Genomic DNA, 19,159 nt, shown 5'->3' with positions numbered 1-19,159 from the left:
GTCGTGTCTGTAGCTGGGATCCATAACAGATTTGCACATAAATTAAGCGATATTTTCTAAATGAGATAATGTGAAGTTGTGTTCGAGCTCTGCCTGAAGACCTTGTTTTTAATTGCAGCTTGATTTGCAGCGTTGAGCATTATAGCCACTCACGTTCTATAATGAGGACTTCATACATTATCACAATTTAAATAAACCTTTAAACTCCTCATGCTCCGGGTCCCCTTTCTGCGTTAAGCTTTATTTAGCATTGATAGCATCTTAGCCTTTAGGGGCTTTGGTGTGGAAACTATTAACAATATAGGCTATTTGAACAAGTTTTGCATACATCAAACACATTTCTCATATAAACTGCAAAACTGTTTTTCCAACAAAAGGATCAAATTAATCATATGAATACAATTGTTTGTATTGTAAATTATTTGATGATTCTCCAAAACACCCAAAAATGTATGTAAGTGTACTTCATTTTGTTTGTGATTAAATATTGATTGGTAAGTAGCCAAACCTTTTTCCATACCAAACAATCTGATAACCGGTTCCAAACTGAATGCACATAGGGCAAAGATACATTGTTTCTTTAAAATAAATGTCATAATACATCTATTTTTAAACCATATGACCCGTTTAAAGTGTCGGAACAAAAAGATGCATTCTGTCTAGAAGCGAATGCTCACGCAGACCTGCCTGAAACGCCTCGTGTAACCACACCCCCGCGAATCTACGTCATTTCGTAGTATGACTTGACAGGGACCTCCCACATGTAAACGTGATTAAGGTGGGCGAACCTGTTAATGTCATTGTATCGTGGCAGCCATGTCGTGGAGACGCTGTGTGTTTCGTTGTGAAAAGAAAGCCTCTTTGTTTGCCCTTCCAAAGGACGAGGCCACTAAAAACAGATGGTTGCACTTCATGTACAGTACAGTTCCAGACAAGTACAGTCCGAATATACAAGTGTGTGCAGCGCATTTCGCAGACGAATGCTTCAAGAACCTGGGAGAGATCAAGGCCGGCTGTGCGCGGAAGCTTTGCTTGAAGAGTGGGGCAATTCCAACCATTACAGCTGCTCAAGGACAGTCTGGCACGTCAGATTCTCCGCCTGTAAGTTTAGATTCACTGTAAACACTTTATTACGGACTCACGCGAGTTGAGTTGGTCGTGTTTGTAACGCGTTTTGTTTCTTTGTGTGATCTGCAAATGCAGACACGCGCGCGACCTTAAATAAGTCCGAATCTTCCGTAATAATGTTGGAACTAAAGGCCACAGATGTCGTGTTTATAACGGTGTTTATAATCTTTGTTGAGTCCCCATAAGCGCTGTTCTGTGGTCAATAAACACACATGAACAGCAAACTCCCGTCGGCGAGATACGCGCATGGGGGCGGGGCTTCTTGGATGCGGCCAATCACATGAGAGGATCGTACCATTATGTGAAAGAAGGAAGGGGAAACACGCTGCGATGCTAGCGAGAGTAGTGGTACAGGCCGTGGCTAATGTTTCTAAATGCCAACATGCAGTAAAGAAGCGTCTTAAAGGTATTTTAATAATACTCAAAGCATTCACAATTGCTAAAATAGAATGTGATACAAAATAAAGAGCCATTTGGGAGCCGGACTTCCCATCAGTCTGCTGCTACGACCCGGGGTCCTGTGATGAGCCTGTTAGCTGCCTCTGTTGTGCCTGTAGTATCGGTAACCATAGTGATCAAATGCCATCCTCTATGATTTTGATGAATTGGTGAACTGAAATAAATGGACTGCATGACTGCCACAACGCAATGAAGAGACAAAAAAACAATCACCTCGTTTTTAAAAAAAACCAACAATTGAAGTATCCTATATGCCTGATGACTTTTCCCAGATGTGGCTGATTAGATTTGTTCTTTATTTGTATAGCTGTATATGTCTTGCATTTAGCAAACACACCAAAACGTGGAGAGCATGTATATTATGTCATTGCATCCCAGATATTGCCCATCCTTTACTAGAGATAGTGCCAGCTACAGTTGAAAATCCTGTGCCATCCTCCCGCGAGAGCCTGAGGACCATCCCAGCTACATATTAGGCAATTCCATCACCACCCAAAAGCAAATACGGACTACTTGTCACATTAATGCTAAATTTACAATACTTAGTATTTAATGCTAAACTTGACCGCAGTTTGAAGTTTTATCTGCACTCGGTGACATTATGCCATTACGGTACTATTTTCCCTGCTAATAACATTACTCCGTTGTCTGATATCGATCACCAAATTAGACCTAAACAGTTTCAACAAATGAAACTTCCTACACTAATAATCTCTCCCTGTTATTCATAAACATTTACTCCGTAACTTTGAATCAAAGTCAGTGAGTGCAGCTGTGACCTGTCAGAGGAGAACTGGTCCTCCCGGCTGAGTCTGGTTTCTCCTGAGGTTTTTATTTCTCCATTTATTTATCATTTGAGTTTGGGTTACTCGCCACAGGGCCGTGTTGCCTTGCTCACCGGGAGACTGCATTGATTACACATTCTTTACTAGATTAATCATGATTGTTCTATAAACACTATGAAAACTGTGCTGTGTTTTTCTCCTGTAAAGCTGCTTTGCAACATTGCACATTGTGAAACGCTCTATATAAATACAATTGAATTGAACTGAACTGTGTTTGGTGTGTACTTTTTAAAAACAGATTGCACCAGTGAATCAGCTGCAGTTTTCCTTTCAGCCCAAATTGTGTTGCGATGTGGGGTGCCAGACAGAAGTCTTCACAAAGGACACGACGTGTCAAACAGATGTGGATTTACCCATCAAGCGTCATGCGTCGACACAGTACACTTGGAAATCTGAGCAAAGAATCCACAGTGAGAATTGTTCTGCTTTTTGTTGTTCTGCATTATTTTTCCTTTGACACTGGTACATTCAATGTTTTTTTTATATTAGGCTCTCAAATAAAGCTTCATGAAAACCTTGTCATCTGCAGTTCGCATACATCGGTTAAGGAAAGCCCTCTGGCCAGTGCATCACCTTTGAAAAGGCCTAGAAAAGAGGCTACAGATGACTTGACCTCTCATCCAGAAGAGACTGACCTCAACATCTGTAAAGAGAGGTGATTCATTCAGCATGGTTTTGCATCTGCTGTATTTAAGCAGTGAACGTTGTGCATTGAATGGTAATGGTTGTAGACAGTTCTATGATTTCATACGTACAACACTGTCAAAGGAAAACCCAAAGTAACAGATTATGGGCTGAATGTTTCAACAGTGTCACATTTATTTATTAGTATGGTTGGGTATCGTTTGGGTTTTTTCGATACCGGTGCCAAATCACTACTTTTAAACCGCTAACAGTGCCTAAACGACGCCTCAATCGATGCTTTTAAAAAAGAGTCACAAAACTCAAAAATAATATTTATTGAATTATAAAAAGTACTCAACAAATTCACAGTTTAAGTGAATGTGAAATGAGCATGGACACTTTCATTGAAAGATGTTATAGTAATTACTGTTTACCTTGTTTACCCTCCAGCTACAGCTAAATGTTCACCATTGTTGTATTAAATATGGGCAGAAAATGTGTTGAATATATCAACAGATTAAGTCTAAAGAGAGCCTTCTAGGCTATATCAAATGTGCATTCTTTTAAAATCAGACAGTATGTATAATGAGTGAGTATTATCATATGCCTGTACATGCAGTCAGAGTAAAAAGCTAGACAGACTGATGGATGCTATAAGGCTTTTGCACAGATCAGTCGCGATCCATTTAACCATTATGTAAGATGTGTTGGATTTGTATTATCTGAGCTTTCTGATATTGGCACTGGGTTTCGGTACCCAACCCTATTTATCAGATTGTTCAATTTAGCAGACATGTCCTCTGCTTTGTTGTTCTTGGCCATATATCTACCATTTGCAAAGTACTCTTAAATGTGAGAACAGCATGAAATACATAACAATGGCATGGTTTTGATGTACAGTCATTTAATATGGTAATGTCTTAACTATGTCTGCAGTTAACCCATTGAATCTTTCATTCATTTAGGTTATGCAGTAAAAATATTTCAGCTCAGAGAATCAGAAAATTGCAGAAATCAACACGTGTACCTGCACCAACAGTGGTATGTTTAGTTTTCTCATCCTTTTATTCATTGTATAGCACTTTGGTTTCCCTTTTAAACGTTCTAATTATTTGCGTTCAGATAAAAAAAATATTAATTCTCAAACTATTAGTAGGCATTCTGCTGCATGCGTTACTCATTGTGTGCTTGTATACAAAATGGATTGTTTCAGCATTCTAAGAGCGATTCATCCCACCATCCGTCCTCATATGAAGACACGGAGGTCCACAGGGAAGAACCGTCTTGTCAAACAGTAAGTGTTCACATGCACGTTTCCTTTGTTTTTTCAGTTAAAACTGCTATGCTACTCATAAAAAACAAAAATACAAAACAGCTAAACCGGAAGTTAATTTCAGATTCAGTTTTATTGATTTACACACGTTGAATATTATTTTGTTGCTGCTGTATGAACCATATAATGTCAATATTTTCTGCCATGTAGGATAAACCTGTTCTTACCAAACTGAACTCTGAAGATCAGCTGATATCTGAAGTCCAGATCAAGTCTGAAGATCAGCTGATGTCTGAAGTCCAGATCAAGTCTGAAGATCAGCTGATGTCTGAAGTCCAGATCAAGTCTGAAGATCAGCTGATGTCTGAAGTCCAGATCAAGTCTGAACATCAGTTTGATCTTGATATCAGCAAGGTTTCTTTTGCTGCAGCATTAGAGAATGCAGATATCGTTCCACAGAGTTCTACCTCAAGAACTACAAAAGAAGAAATGAAGGTAAGTGATCACTTTCTTTTCTTTATGGCCATCAGGGTTTGCCAGTCACAGACTGAGATATTCTTGAATCATCTCTCCCTTACACTTAGCACTGTTCTGTATGCTGCTTAAAGTGATGGTGTTTGTTTGACACATTCCTTTAAAACTTTAATTATACGTTCATAAAAACCCAGAAGCAGTACAAGCTTCCACAACCAGACTTTAAACTTGTTTTTATGTTCTGCTCATAGGAGGAACCAGTAGAGACCGAACAACAACCTGAAAACAGACTTGAGGTCAGCACGGCTCCATCAGACGAGATGGATCACAATAATGTGCAGACTCTAAACCCAGTAACAGTAGGAAACATGGTCATGCATAAAGAAAGACACAAGAACTCTGGTTTGATGGGACTGTTTCCAACTTGCCTTCAATGTGGAGGACCAGTTCTGGAATATACAACCGTATCATCTGGGGACCAAAACCGCCTTCAGTGGAAATGTTCACAGGGACACCTCATGTGGCTTTTCCCAAACACCAATCCAACATAGACATGTGTATATCTAGTTATCAAATAAAGTTTTTACATTTCAGTAATTGTGCGCGGAGATGGATAAACAGATGCATTTCTCCAGTTGTATCAGATTCATGACAGACTGAAATTTTTCAAGCACAGCACATTGACAATGTCATTGAATAAGAAAATTGTTGATCACATCTGGGGCACATTTGTAATGTACCATCATGCTAGAATAATCAATAGCAAACCAAGGTAAAGACATGTTCAGTTAGCCCCATGTACATTTATAAGATCATTTATTTAGCAGATCTACTCGCGCAAATAGTACAGCTATGGATAATGGACAAAAACAAAAGTTTGATCGGTTGGAGGTAAAACGGGATTATAAGTCTGAACTGTGCCTCTAAAAGCCAAAAGAGTAGAATGTCAAACAAATGGCAAGTTGATAAAAGTTTTATTAAGTCATTCAAAATAAAATTACCTTTAATAGCGTCAATATTAAGTTTGTATTTACATGCATGTACAACAAATCTGTACACGTCGGGTTTTGTAGAATCTTTTACCCAAACAGTAAAAGACGGTTGGACTTAAGACACTAGCGAAACAGAACCGAACCGGTGATGGAAAAGCATGTGTGGGCTAAACATACAACAAACAATTCACAACAGACATTTGCATGGCTTCTAGAGAGAATTCTATTATCCCCATTTAAAGATTCAGGATGGCTCATTCTCTTCATCTTCAAGAATCCAGGTTCTGTGTTCTAGAGACTCACAGTGAGTTTGGCAGAACACAGTGCCTGGCCCAAGATGTTGGATGCGCAGCATTTGTAAATCCCAGAATCTCCTGGTTGTATAGAAGCAAGGGTGAGCGTGCACATGCCGTCCTTTTCATAATTCATCTGAACTCGCTCATTTTTTTCCAGCGGCTCTTCATCAAACAGCCAGATGACCTCTGGGTCAGGATATCCTGCAGACAGACAAGAAATAGGATCACAATTGTATGACATTGCATCCACACATTTATTATGTCATTGTTTATTAACGGAAGTGTATGCACTATACCGTGTATTGTACAGGCCAGGTGTACAGTGGCTCCAAAGGTCTCCGTGATATCCCGCAGGACCCGAGGAAAGCGTGGCTCACTTTTCAACTGCTTTTCCAGCGATGCAACTGCTTGTTCTGCCTCTTTCCCGACTACATGTGCTGAAAATAAAAAGGTTTAACACACTTAAAATGTGCAAAGACACATAATCTTTGGACACATAATCTTTGAGCGCTGGTTTAGTATTTTACCGTCTACAGAACTGGCAGGTAAATTTGATCCATCAGTTTTGTTGGAATAGTGAGCCATTCTGTTCAGAGCAAGCACGGCTTTACCGGTTTTCTGCAAAACAGAAGTGCAACATACATGATTTCAATTTAACCAAAGCACACAAAATGGTTCACCGATGGTAGAGGAATAATATTAACACCTTCCACTTTTGTCTGGCCAGGAACCTTCTCATCTTGTCTTTTTTCAGGGATTTGGTTGCTCTGGGGTTTGAGTCATCAAATGAGGTAATCCATGGATGAGCTAAAGCTTTCTCACAGGATAGTCTTGACCTGCGTGAAGACATACAACGCACTGTACATGTTCAATTGTATAAAAAGTGTACTATAGTGTAGTAAATAAATGCAAGTATCCCCAGTGTCTGAAATTAAAGGCAGAGTAAGTGACTTCAGAGAAACGCCATTGATTTATTAACTCGAAAGCCAAACAATTGAAATGTGAACATTTGCTAGAAAAATACTGAAACAATCGGAAGGTCTTGGTTGGAGCTTTCGAACGAGCCCGGGCTTGCGCTGTAACCCTCTGCTTCTTGGGGCTAGTTGCGATTAGTTTAACAATTTTAACTATTGCTTTATATTAATCGCAACTAATTTTTTCAATCTATTGGCAGTAGCCCCTACATAGGCTACTGCTAACTAACATATACTAAAAATGCTACCTGGATTAAAGTGAATTCTCATTACACGTGTTTGTTTTGATGTCGATATCAGACGTCAACAGTGTTTCTCATGAATCGCTTACTATGCCTTTAAGATTTCAACATGCTCTTTGCCACGGCACCTTTTCGCTCGGAAATTAATCCGAATTTGCGGGTAAAAACGATCGCAACTTCCGGTTCACGGGGACTTTTAGACGGTGTCCGAATACCCTCATTCACCATTCCCTACATTAGATCACTTAAATAATCGACTTTAATGAGCGGCTGAAAACAATGACCGGACACTCGGTGCACTGGAATCTTCTGCAGAGACGCGGGAATCACGAGACCAGAGCTAGCGCAAGGCCACGCCCATCAACGTGCTTCATTCGGGTTACGCAAGACGTTATCAGAGCTGCACAAGACTTGCTCGAGACAGATTTTGCATCATTTATAAACCACGAAATCAATGTCACCGAAGAAGTGCGTTTTTGGTTGCGAGGGTAAATTAGCTTTGTACAGTTTTCCAAAGAAACCAGCGTTAAGGGAACAGTGGGCGCGGTTTGTTTCTCAGGGGCATGACGGGAGGTGTGCAGCGGTGTTTGTTTGTTACCGGCATTTCGGTGACGATTGTTTTACAAACAAGGCCCAGTTCGACGCTGGATTTGCAGATCGTCTCAAACTGAAAGATGGATCAGTCCCCGCGATCAGAGATCCCCGTCATGAAGCGCAGGCGGTGAGTACATCTGAACCACATGGACTGCTATGATGACTCCGCCCACGACACGCCTCCTTGAGCTCGAGCTGACCGTTATGAATCTAATATGAAGATATTAACAGACCGCCATGTTTATAACCTAACGTGAGCTAGACCAGCAAAGTTATGGCCACGTAAATAAAAGCGTGCTGTATTAACACAAGCGTTGCTGAGTTTAGAGTCCTCGGGCAATATTAAAAGGCTCATCGGATAAAAGTCTGGCTCTTTAAGTGCTATAACCGGGCTCCCGAGAAGACGCCAGTAAGGTTGGTTGAGTCTTTCTGTGCAAGCATGCGAGAAATAGAGCCGATCTGACTTCCCTCCTCTTCTGACGTAGGAAGAGGTTTTAAACGGTCACCGCCCATTAATCCGCACGTGTCCGCCCACGGCACCGCCGCCATTGTTGTTTCCGCGAGCGGCTGCGGTGTTTACCTGCACTGGCATCATGGCAAAATCTCGTAGACAACATGCTAACTGTTCTGTCGTCGGCTGCACAGATGAACACAAATCCTTATTTAGTGTCCCAGCCTCAGAGGACAGAAGGGAGTGGATTATGTTCATTTTTAGTGGAAATCCCCCACAAACCATGATTAAAAACCTGTTTGTTTGCTCGAATCACTTCAAGCCGGAGTGTTTTACAAACCTGGGACAGTACAAAGCAGGATTAGCATCAAAGTTGTATCTCAACGAGGGAGTGAGACCAACTGAACGAGTAAAAGATGTAAGTAATGTTTAGCAACAGTCTGAATTGAAGAAAGGGAAGAGGTTTGGAAGAATGTTAGGAACGGAGATATCTGGGGTATCATTGACTACCAGAGTAGTTTTTGGTTGTTTAACACAGAATATATTCGGAGTAATTTAGAGCAGCAAAACAGTTCTGGGGTACCAATGACATATGGAAACTGACATGTCCTGGACATCTTTGTGTTCAACCAAACAAATGCATTTATACAGGTTTGGTACATCATGAATGCAAGAATAGTGACATTTTAATTTGAGTAAACGCTCCCTTGAAGAGTTTTATGGGTAGTAGCAGGGAATCAGAGTCTGCAGAAAACAGCAGGATTTTTGTGCTGGTCATTGACAAGTATACACAACACGAGCGCATGATTAATGATGACGAATGTTTAAATATGAAAGACGGCGAAAACTAAATCCATGGCGGAGTTCAGGAAATGTTATTTGAGGGCTGGGGTGCACAGTAACTCAGGGTTGTCTTATCAGTTTTACATTGCAATGTTCTTCCAATCGAAGAAGTGGGGAAGTTGATGTTTGCGATGTTAATGTCTTACTAACATCAAAGACAGACTTTTGAGAACATTAAAATTATGACAGTTAGCACTTCATGACCTCTTTTACCTCGAAACAGATCATGGATCGTTCATGTTTGCTGACCGTAGGATTAACACCTGGCACCAAGAAAAGGATTCGAACCCCTGAAGGGACGAGAGCGGAAAAAGAAACCCAAAGATGCAAAACAAGAATAGACATCGGCAGGGCTTTTCCGCTCTGGAGAAAAGTTGGAGCAAATGGGATTTAAAAGTGACCCGGAGATGGCTTTCTTTTTGCTACAGAGGTAAGACATTTCAGTAGAGTGATAGAAGCCCCACCGATGTGACTCTTTAGCTAACTGTGTTAATGTCCTCCGAATAGACTCTCCATCATGTGACTAAATGTTTCCAATAGTCAAATGTCTAGAAGTAAATGCCGTGTGTGTGGTTTTGAATTTCTGTAGTCACCTCAAGTCTTTCGTCAGGAGGCTGCTGATAAAATCTTTAGCCTCATCTGTGATGTCTTCAAAACTCTCAGGATCAAACTCCCATTGAGCTGCAGTTACCAGCGCAAGAGTTTCTGCATCAGTGCTGCCCTGAAATGGAGACTCGCCGCTTAACCTGTTGAATAGTCAAAGATAATGCATGAAAGAATGCAGAACTCTGTTGAGAGAGGTTTCAGATGGTCAGGACTATGAGGCAGTCCCAAATCTTTTAGAGCCCTTACAAGATATAGCAGAGGACACCGATGCTCCACATGTCGGTCACCAGATGGACAGGCTCGTAGTTGATGACCTCCGGAGCCACAAATTCAGGAGTCCCGTGTAACACCATCAGAGGTTTACCAGGCTCTGTAATGTACAGAAATAACTATAAACTGCAGAAGAATGTTTTCACAACTCAAACGCTTCTATTGGTGAAGGAAAGTATGAGTGAAAGAGGAAACCAAAAAACTACGTAATAAAAATCATTAGTTTTTTCTGTAAAAGGCAGTGTTTCCAACTAGTGCTATTTTTCTAGTTTGTTTTCAAAGGAAATACTTTGGTTATTGTAAAGTAGCAGTGGAGGTGAAGACTAAAACTCCCATCATTAAACACTGCTCATCAAGCAATGCCTTTCTTATATCTTCATTTAGGGTTTGCGGTGAAAACGTTTCCGTTCAGAGAAGGAGAAGAAAAAAGAAATCAACACCTGTACCTGCTCTACAAACAGAGGTATGAGAGAAGATCATTTACGAGAGAAACAACTGTCAGACTGTTCCGCTGCATCAGATAAAACTCAACGTAGCCTTGTATCTAAAATAGGGATCGTTTCAAGAGTCTGAGGTCGAGTCGATTCATCCTAGCGATGAAGATATGGAGGCCTCAGAGATCTGCTATGAAGTGTCTCCCTCACATCAAACAGTAAGTCCTCACATGCATAGTCACGTGTTTGGTTATCCATTCTTTACAGCTCCACCTTGGTGTAGTAACCAAAAATATACTTCAGTTTTATCATTTCCCATTGATTCTATGGATTTTTTTCAAAGATTTGCATGGGTCAGACTACAACAGTCAAAAAATATCAAAATCTATGCGATCAAATGTAGGTTAATCGCAAATGTTTGGTAAATCGTCCAGCCCCTCATTCAAATTGTCAACATTTTCTGCCGTGTAGGATGAATCGTCACAGAACAGACTAAAGTCTGAATACCAGCTCAAGACTGAACATCAACTGACGTCTGAAGACCAGATCAAGTCTGAAGACCACCTTGACAAAGATATCTGCAAGGTTTCAGTTGCTCCAACAGAGAATGAAGCTATTGTTCAACAGAGTTCTACTTTCAGGACGACTACAGTCGTCTACAAAGAAATCAAAGTTAGTGTTGATTCTGTTTTATCATTTCATTGCGTCTCAAGCCTGAAGACCAATAATTACATGTCACTATTAGAAACGATCTTGAATCATCCCTCACTCACACTTGGTGTGGTCTTATTCTCATCACACGTGAAAGATCAGAAACATCACCGCTTTGCCTCAACTATGGTTTATAATAATGCCACTCATTGACAAAGTTACTAACTCTGTTCGGTGTTACAGGAAGAACCGGTAGAGACTGAACTAGAAAGCAGACTTCAGGTCAGCACAGGTCCAGTTGCTACATCAGAGAAGATGGATTACGGTTTTGTACCGATGCCAAACCCAGTGACAGTGGAAGCAGCAGGAAAGAGGCAAAGACCACTGGCACCCCACAAAAAACATTTCTCAGGACTGTTTCAGACTTGCCTTCAATGTGGAGGACCAGTTCTGGAATATACAACCGTATCATCTGGGAACCAAAACAGCCTTCAGTGGAAATGTTCACAGGGACACCTCATGTGGCTTTTCCCAAACACCAATCCATAGATGCGTATAGATTTTATGAAGTGGACCATTTAAAACACGGGTTTCATTGACAGTGTCTCTCTACTTGTTATTCGGAGGATATTGTGCACCGAAGTCCGCAGATGGACTTCTTTTTCTAGAAAAGTTCTTTGATAGACGACTTCGATGTGCAATGAGCATCCAAGGAACAAAAAATAGATTTGCTTTTGGAAATAATGTTTACAAGTATCATATGCCTTAAGTTCTCATGCCACAGTATAATTTTAACAATTAGCATAATAAAGGTTAATGAAGCAAAAGGTTTCATTTATTTTATACCTTGGTCTGTTTGAATTCTGGATTCTGATTGGCTGGAGGGTTTGCATTTAAACCCTTTAGCACACAGGCAGCTCCAGTCAGTTTGATTACATTCAAGATTAACTGATGTAAATAACCGTCATTTTCACTGGTTTGATCTAAAGCTACACTGTAAACGTCAACAGCTTTAAATTGGCAAATAACCATGATATAAGCGGGATAATCCACAGCTAACGGTGCCTATCCCTTACTAACATTATACTTTCATAAAGCCAAACTCACCCAGTTTACAGGCCAGTCCAAAGTCAATGATTTTTATGAGCGTCCCAGTGCTGTTGACACAGATGATGTTTTCTGGCTTCAGGTCGAGGTGTACGATACCCTTACGGTGAAAATACTGAACTCCTTCCAGGATCTGTCTCATGTAGTTCACACTGGTGGGTTCAGTGTACTCGAAAGTCTCATCTATGATCCGCTCAAACAGCTCGCCACCGGCAACACTTGAATGTATAAGGGACAACATGGATTTGTTTTTCAGGCATTGATCATTCAAATATAAAAAAAGTCAATTTTGCGGTTTAAAATATTTTGAGAAATGTCTCTGGTTTTGTGTTCATACAATGGGGGTCACCAACAATCTGCAAAATATCTTAGTGTTCTGCAGAACAATCATACAACAAAGCCATACAGGTTTGGAATGACACGAGGGTGAATAAATAATGACAATCTTTGGGTGTAGGACTCTCATATGATTATAACTCACTACTGGAGAATCATGACAAGTTCCGAGGGCGTATCGAAGGCTGCGAGACACTGAACCAGCTTGGGATGGTGCAGTTCATTCATCAGCTTGATTTCTTTACGGGCCGCTGCTTTCTCTCTGTAGCTGCGGGCGCGGTAGAATTTACCTGCACACACTCGACCCGTCTCCTTATGGGTCATCTTGTACACCTCTCCAAACTTCCCACTGCAGACATGTCAAAAACATCATGTTTAAAAAGACCACCGTTGATATTGAGCTGAGACAAATGAAGTTACTCACACTCCTAGTTTTTGGTGTACATGATAGTAATCCCTGGCTTTGTGTGTGATGTCAATCACAACATCAACATATGAAGTCACTTCCTGATGTGGTTCACCTGTAACAATTGGACTCATGTCACAAACGTAGTCGGTGTTCACAAGAGGCAGTCAACAATCCATCATATCAGAAATGAAATGTCAAGTTCATTGCATTGTGGGATAGTGTTGTACCTGCAGTGGCCATCTTGATGCAGTCTGACTCCTCGCTGGGCTCGCTGACCCCGGCTGCGTTGCAGGCACGTACTCTAAAGCGATATTCCCCCTGCGGGTCGAGACCAGAGCAGACCCTGTAAGAAGTGTTCTGACACTGGTTAACAAGTTCTGTCCACTCCCCCTGCTCACGACCGTCCAGTCTCTGAAGCTCGACCACGTAGCCTGTGATGGCTGAACCGCCGTCGTAACAAGGACCAGACCACGACAGAACCAGAGAGGTGTGGGTCAGCTGGGACACGAACGGAACTGAAGCTGGAGGGTCCGAAGGGTCTGGCACGAAAGAGAAGAGATGGGATCACATTTACTGTATAGACAATGAGATTATAGTCACCAAATTAGGAATAAAGACCTGGTTCTGGATTCACAAAACTCAAAATATTCAATTCAAATTTAAGAAAAAGTCATGGTTTGGATTCCCACTTGAAGAATTCTTTGACTTGAATTAAATTGGGATAATCTCACAATTGATTTTGACAGTCCACTTAGATTCTTCCTTTAGAGATTTAACAATTTAAGTTTCAGAAGGAAATACGATGGGAAATCAAGTGTTTTTATTTTATTTTTCTACACCGTAAGAGTGTTTATGCTGTAGTTATGAATCTGGATGGTAGTAACTTACTGTAGATTTATATTTATCCAATTTATTGGCAACGGTTTGTTCAAAGATAAATGAATATTAAACATGAACAAGTCTTTATCTTTACAGAAAAAAACTATAAAACAACAGCCTCATGCAAAGCATTCTGGGAACCTTTTTCAGTTTTTCTAATTTTGATTCCCAGAATCCTTTGCATGAGAAAGTTGTTTTAAAGTTTTTTCTTGTAAAGATAAATCATGTTTAATGATCATTTACCTTTGAACAAACCGTTGCCAGTAAATGACATAAATTTACATCTACAGTAAGTTACCGGCAAACTGCTGCAGTAATACTGTGATTTCTACAGAAATTCTTTACAGTGTATATAATAAATGCATGCGTCAGATTGCCTATAAATATAATAATTATCATGCAATTAAACTTCCATATCATGCACCTCATGAGCAGCCTAGTATAGCCACAAATCTGTCATTTTATTCTGATGAAAACAATACATGCAGTGCAAACATAACATTCTTATTAACATTTCATTTATCCAAACGTTCTCTTTTTGTCTTGGAACAGGTTTGTGAATTCAGCCCCAGGAATGTGCATTAGTATAGTTCAATGCAGAGTTAAAGGTTCTTACCAATGACACGGAGGTTCACCGTCCAGTGAGCCGTGCCTCCTCGGTTACGAACGAAAAGGGAATAACTTCCAGCGTCTTCAGGAAGAACTTTAGAGACGATCAGAGCACTACTGTTGTTTGTGCTCTTAACACACGTTTGAGGAGCGTCTAACACAACCTAAAGAGAGAAACACATACAAACCAACAGGGAGTGAGTGAGAGTGAAAGTGAGACTCATTTCACAAGAAGCAGAATTCCAAGCCATCTCACGTCTGTCATGTAAACAGTGTAACCGAGTGACATCAGCAGAATTATGAAAGATAAACATGTGTTTTGTATAGCACAAGCTGTTATTTAAGCAAGAACATGGCACGGTTTGTTTTCATGTTGACGTTTAACATTACAAGACACTAGATATGCTCTTCTAGCATGTTTTACTAAGGTCTGAATAAATCTGAAAATCACACGCACACACGTGTTCCAAACACAGAGCAGGGGTCGGGGACAGAAGAGGTCAAACCTGTCCGTTATGAATCCAGCAGGAGGCCACAGGCTCGGAGCTCTTGAAACGGCACTGAAGCTGAACTCTTTCACCAACACAAACAACCACCTGCTTCGGAGGATCCAGAAACTGAGCTAGAGCATCTGGAATCACCAATAAAGACATCTTTTGAAGTTTTGGGACGAGGTAAAACAGCATAGAATTAGAAAGCAAGTGTTCTCCTGTGTGACCGTCTCACTTTCCACATTTAGTCAAATCTTTATGCAAAACAAGTAAATTAAAGTCCTCTAATCGTTATTAAGGGCATTTATAGTCTCAACTAACTCTTGTACAGACACAATTGTAAAGCACTTACCTGAATTACTGCTCACTGTTTTAGCCAGCGCGACACCTGCCGTAAAATACACAGATCAAACCACATGTCATGTGTACATATAGATATAACTGAGACTCAATCAGTCATGTGACTTCCTGAGGTCAAATGAAGAGCTTAATTGGTGGAGACTAATGATTGGCTTTAATGAGACACAGGAGTGCTGACCTCCTGAAACAGATGTGTTAAATGTGTAAGTAGTGTGTTCTTCCTTAACATTTTTAATATACATTAAGATCAAAGTATGTCAATTATATCGGACGATAAGCATTTTTGAACGCTGTATTAAATAGAATTCAGCCTATATTGTGTACAGTATGCAAACGTTATCGAAAATCAGAACAATTTAACTACATTAAAGACTTCAGGGCGAGATGATTTTACATTTAAAAAACAGCCAATTGAATTATACTGCAAAATGAAAGGCAGCAATTTTACAATTTACTGTATTTTTAGTATTTACGAAACGTTAAATGAGCTAAATGAACAATATTACTGTATTTGTTTACAGTGAATGTTTGTGTGACACACCATTTCTTCCTCGCGCTTCCTCCAGTGTCTTAATAGATTTCTCTTGCTGATGTCTGATCTCCGGCTCATCTTTCTTTGCATTGACAGTTTCTGTTTCACAAGTGTTGGGCAATATCAGTTTTTAATCTCCCGTGCGTGATTACACACAAATGAGACTACAGGCAAATCATTAATGAACATCATCTTGAAGGAGGATTAAATGGTGGCGTGTAGATGATTATTTATACTTTTCCCAGTTGACTTTGTTTGTCTTAAATGGTTGTCAACATTTAAAGATATCTCACCCGAGGGTGCTGTAAATATCACACATACCCGACTTCAGACAGCTCTCTCTGCTGTTTCTCACTGTGGTGCCATTCTCTGTTTTCTTTGGGACCCCCAGTGGGGTCTTCAGCGCTGTGGAAGCTTTCAGGTCAAGTCTGAATGTAGAAATGTACGTCTTCTTTTGATCCTTTTTAATAAAATCCATTTTCACAACGAATTAATCAGCTCAGACTCTGTTTGTCTTCTCCTTTCCTCAGTTCAGCCAAAGCACCTTGTTTTGCTTGTGCATGCCAGTCTTTCCATTTCTCACGGATACTTGGAGTCACCGGCGGTATCTGTCTGATAACAAGTGTGAGAGAGAGAAAGGGGCAGACAAACAAAACAGAGACATAGTAAGTGGGCGGAGCTTCACTTTTGGATGGAAATCAAAAACTCTGAAAATATAAATCAACAAATATTCAAATCGAGAATGAGATGATAAAATATTAGATCTTATGAAATTAGTTGCAAACAGTGATGGTATTGTGGTTCATTACCCCTTAAGAAAACCTTTAAATACCACCGTTTCTTTTCTGTGGGTGTGTCACAGCCATCAGTAACCAAATCTGGATGAGCCTGTTTGGGCTGCTTGGATTACCCCATAATAACCTCATATTTGACACAGATCTTTAACTTGATATATAGACTATGAGTAGTACACGGAGGTTCAATCTGTCTAAGAAAAGCTTCATTACAGTGAGTCTGGCACATCAATGCTTCTCTTTTGATTGGACAACATTTTCTTTCAAAGATGGTTTGATTCATTCTGTGAATAACACTTCTGATTTACATGAATGAAGAATTCTTTGTGTGTGTCTTTATACTGTGAATTTAATGAATAAAGTGTCCGGGAACTTTGAACATTCATTTGTTGTCAATATAATTAAGATTGTTTGGAAACCTGAAGCATTGAGCTGAATAACATCAACACAGAACGTTATTGAAGCAGATAATGGCTGAAATATGAAGATGATACAAGCTGTAATATGATTATACACACAGAGAAAAAACACACCCGTCTATAAGAAATGAGAAGATAAGCATACGTGTGCATTCGTTGAGGAATGGGAAAGAAAAACTAAGTAGGAATTCCTCAAATTCAGGAAATGAGCCTCAATTTACGCTTTGGAATTTTGGGACATTTGTGATGCTCAATTTCCATGACGGTTAAGAGCGATCGGACTCCAATTTTAACAGGATATGAAATAAGTTATATGACATTTCCAATGAATCTGTTGATCATAGTTAATTTGATCTGTAAATCCTCACTCAGTTATCCTTTCGTTTGGGACCAGCAGTCGCACACAGTCTCATGCGGGCCGAGTACGTGGATCTCACAGCCAATGATCTTAGTCAGAGGTTGCTGGGTGAACTAATATCATTAAGTCTGTCCGCCCCATTCTTGCTCAGAAACATAACAATAGTGATTTTAGTCACGATCATGCAACTTGCTAAGGCGGGTGATAGCTGGAATTCTGCTGCATGAGCTTTAGTAAATGTGTTTAAAATCAAAACTTCAGTCCTTCCCATCCTGATATACTCATGTAACAAACAGGCTCCTTTCAATCTACCGCTGATAACAGTCTCTGAAGGATTCTTATTAAATCAATAATAACAGTTTATAATGCCAGGCAGGTGCAACATTAATTCAAATCATAGAATGCACTTACAAAGATGGTCAACACAGTATAAGAATAAAATATAGCACAAACCTGGCAAAATCGACACAGAGTTGTAGTGTGTGAAGTTCTGATTACAGATGCTTCCCTGAGTCTTTTATCAATGCATCTTACATACCCAGATGTATCACAGAATCATGAATTCAATGGTCATTGTGAAATTGAGTTTGTTTGGGTTCTCGTGGCTGACGAGATCATCAAATGAGATCTCAATCTATCTGTGAGCAAGATTCCCTGAGAAAGCCACACCTCTTAGAGGAGTGCAGGATATGTTCTAAAGTTAAAAAGCTTGAATACGCTCTTTGTTAGAACTAGACCCTTTACCCTTTGCACCATGACCTTTAAAACAATACCAAACATGATGATCAAGTGTTCACAACATGACATGATATACACGGTATATTGAGATGATGGAGAGAGAGAGGTGTGATGCGAAGAGGGGGTTCAGTCCCTGGGCATCAGTGACCCCTGAGGGGAGGCCAGATATCATTCCTCGGGATCTAGCAGCAAATGAGGTTTTATTGTTTTGTGTCCCAGCATCACAAACAAACTCAGTTCTTAGCACTTTTCCAGCTGCCTTACAGTCTTTATATTGTTTATAAAGAACGTGTTCAGTAATGTTGATAGAGGGATGAGTATCAGAGGAATCAGCACAACTCTGTCTATCTAAAAAACTCTCCAGTTGTAGTGAACAAGAGACGCTTCATGACATTATTCACACCATCACTAAACACCTTCCGTCTCTGTTCACCCCTTTTTCTGAAAGGAGACACGGTTTGATACCATTATACAAGATTACCTGCGTCTCCATATTTACTTCAGTCTTTGTTTTATTTATTTGGGTCAGTAACAGGTGAGTGCACGTCAGGTCAAGTTCTGCAAAGCAAAAGAAATGTTGAGAAAGTAAGAGACAAATACCGCTTAATTTAAACAAACGAGCACTTTGTGTGATTAAATCACTTTTAATAACTTAATTCAATACCACTCCTTAGACTTAGTGAAAGTAACTATCAAGTGGACAAAACCTTGGTGGACTCACTTACTCCGTAATGCAGCTCTCTGGCCCAGGGGTTTTCAAACTGGGGTCCGGGACCCCCAGGGGCCTCCAAAAGGTTGCAAGTGGTCCTCAGAAAATGTTAAACTCTTAACAAACATTTAAAAGTCTACTGAACGTTAGGATTGTTTCAAGTGTTTATCTGCTTTTTACAGATTCCAGAATGTTCATATTTGTATCTTCTAGAGTTTTTCTCACCATTGCACTCCAAGTGACAATCAACTATTGAAGTTTA

General features: G+C 40.1%; 3 protein-coding genes across 8 annotated transcripts; 2 read left to right on the top strand and 1 right to left on the bottom strand.

Annotated features, from left to right (window-relative positions):
- The first annotated feature begins 759 nt into the window (after positions 1 to 759).
- Positions 760 to 5,817, top strand: LOC306888875 (uncharacterized protein). Of its 2 annotated transcripts, none has more exons than XM_079447416.1 (7): positions 760 to 1,101; positions 2,671 to 2,842; positions 2,922 to 3,087; positions 4,022 to 4,097; positions 4,270 to 4,350; positions 4,540 to 4,824; positions 5,055 to 5,817. In XM_079447416.1, the coding sequence occupies exons 1-7, from the start codon at positions 817 to 819 to the stop codon at positions 5,352 to 5,354; spliced, it is 1,365 nt and encodes a 454-aa protein (XP_079303542.1). In that variant the 5' UTR covers positions 760 to 816; the 3' UTR covers positions 5,355 to 5,817. The 2 variants fall into 2 exon arrangements, with proteins under 2 accessions (XP_079303542.1, XP_079303543.1); XM_079447417.1 differs by having other exon boundaries at positions 761 to 1,101; positions 2,707 to 2,842.
- Positions 5,761 to 18,086, bottom strand: LOC306888874 (myosin light chain kinase, smooth muscle-like). Of its 4 annotated transcripts, none has more exons than XM_079447412.1 (16): positions 17,904 to 18,086; positions 16,201 to 16,491; positions 15,889 to 15,978; positions 15,340 to 15,375; positions 15,003 to 15,127; positions 14,504 to 14,660; positions 13,236 to 13,547; positions 13,024 to 13,120; positions 12,745 to 12,948; positions 12,264 to 12,481; positions 10,048 to 10,171; positions 9,789 to 9,941; positions 6,798 to 6,927; positions 6,619 to 6,709; positions 6,388 to 6,528; positions 5,761 to 6,292 (listed from the first exon to the last, which is right to left on the bottom strand). In XM_079447412.1, exons 2-16 carry the CDS (start codon positions 16,355 to 16,357, stop codon positions 6,087 to 6,089), a joined length of 2,241 nt encoding a protein of 746 aa, XP_079303538.1. In that variant the 5' UTR covers positions 16,358 to 16,491; positions 17,904 to 18,086; the 3' UTR covers positions 5,761 to 6,086. The 4 variants fall into 4 exon arrangements, with proteins under 4 accessions (XP_079303538.1, XP_079303539.1, XP_079303541.1 ...); XM_079447413.1 differs by having other exon boundaries at positions 16,201 to 16,487; positions 17,904 to 17,966; XM_079447415.1 differs by lacking the exon at positions 15,889 to 15,978 and having other exon boundaries at positions 17,904 to 18,073.
- On the top strand, positions 7,638 to 12,560 carry LOC306888877 (uncharacterized protein). Of its 2 annotated transcripts, none has more exons than XM_079447420.1 (6): positions 7,638 to 8,028; positions 9,419 to 9,625; positions 10,456 to 10,534; positions 10,625 to 10,723; positions 10,977 to 11,177; positions 11,400 to 12,505. In XM_079447420.1, exons 2-6 carry the CDS (start codon positions 9,579 to 9,581, stop codon positions 11,703 to 11,705), a joined length of 732 nt encoding a protein of 243 aa, XP_079303546.1. In that variant the 5' UTR covers positions 7,638 to 8,028; positions 9,419 to 9,578; the 3' UTR covers positions 11,706 to 12,505. The 2 variants fall into 2 exon arrangements, with proteins under 2 accessions (XP_079303546.1, XP_079303545.1); XM_079447419.1 differs by lacking the exon at positions 7,638 to 8,028 and adding an exon at positions 8,392 to 8,770 and having other exon boundaries at positions 11,400 to 12,560.
- Positions 18,087 to 19,159: the final 1,073 nt, after the last annotated feature.

Source organism: Barbatula barbatula (assembly GCF_947034865.1).
Source record: "Barbatula barbatula genome assembly, chromosome: 23".
NCBI lineage: Eukaryota > Metazoa > Chordata > Actinopteri > Cypriniformes > Nemacheilidae > Barbatula > Barbatula barbatula.
The sequence above is the reverse complement of the archived record's forward strand: the minus strand, read 5'-3'. Positions and strand labels throughout refer to the sequence as shown.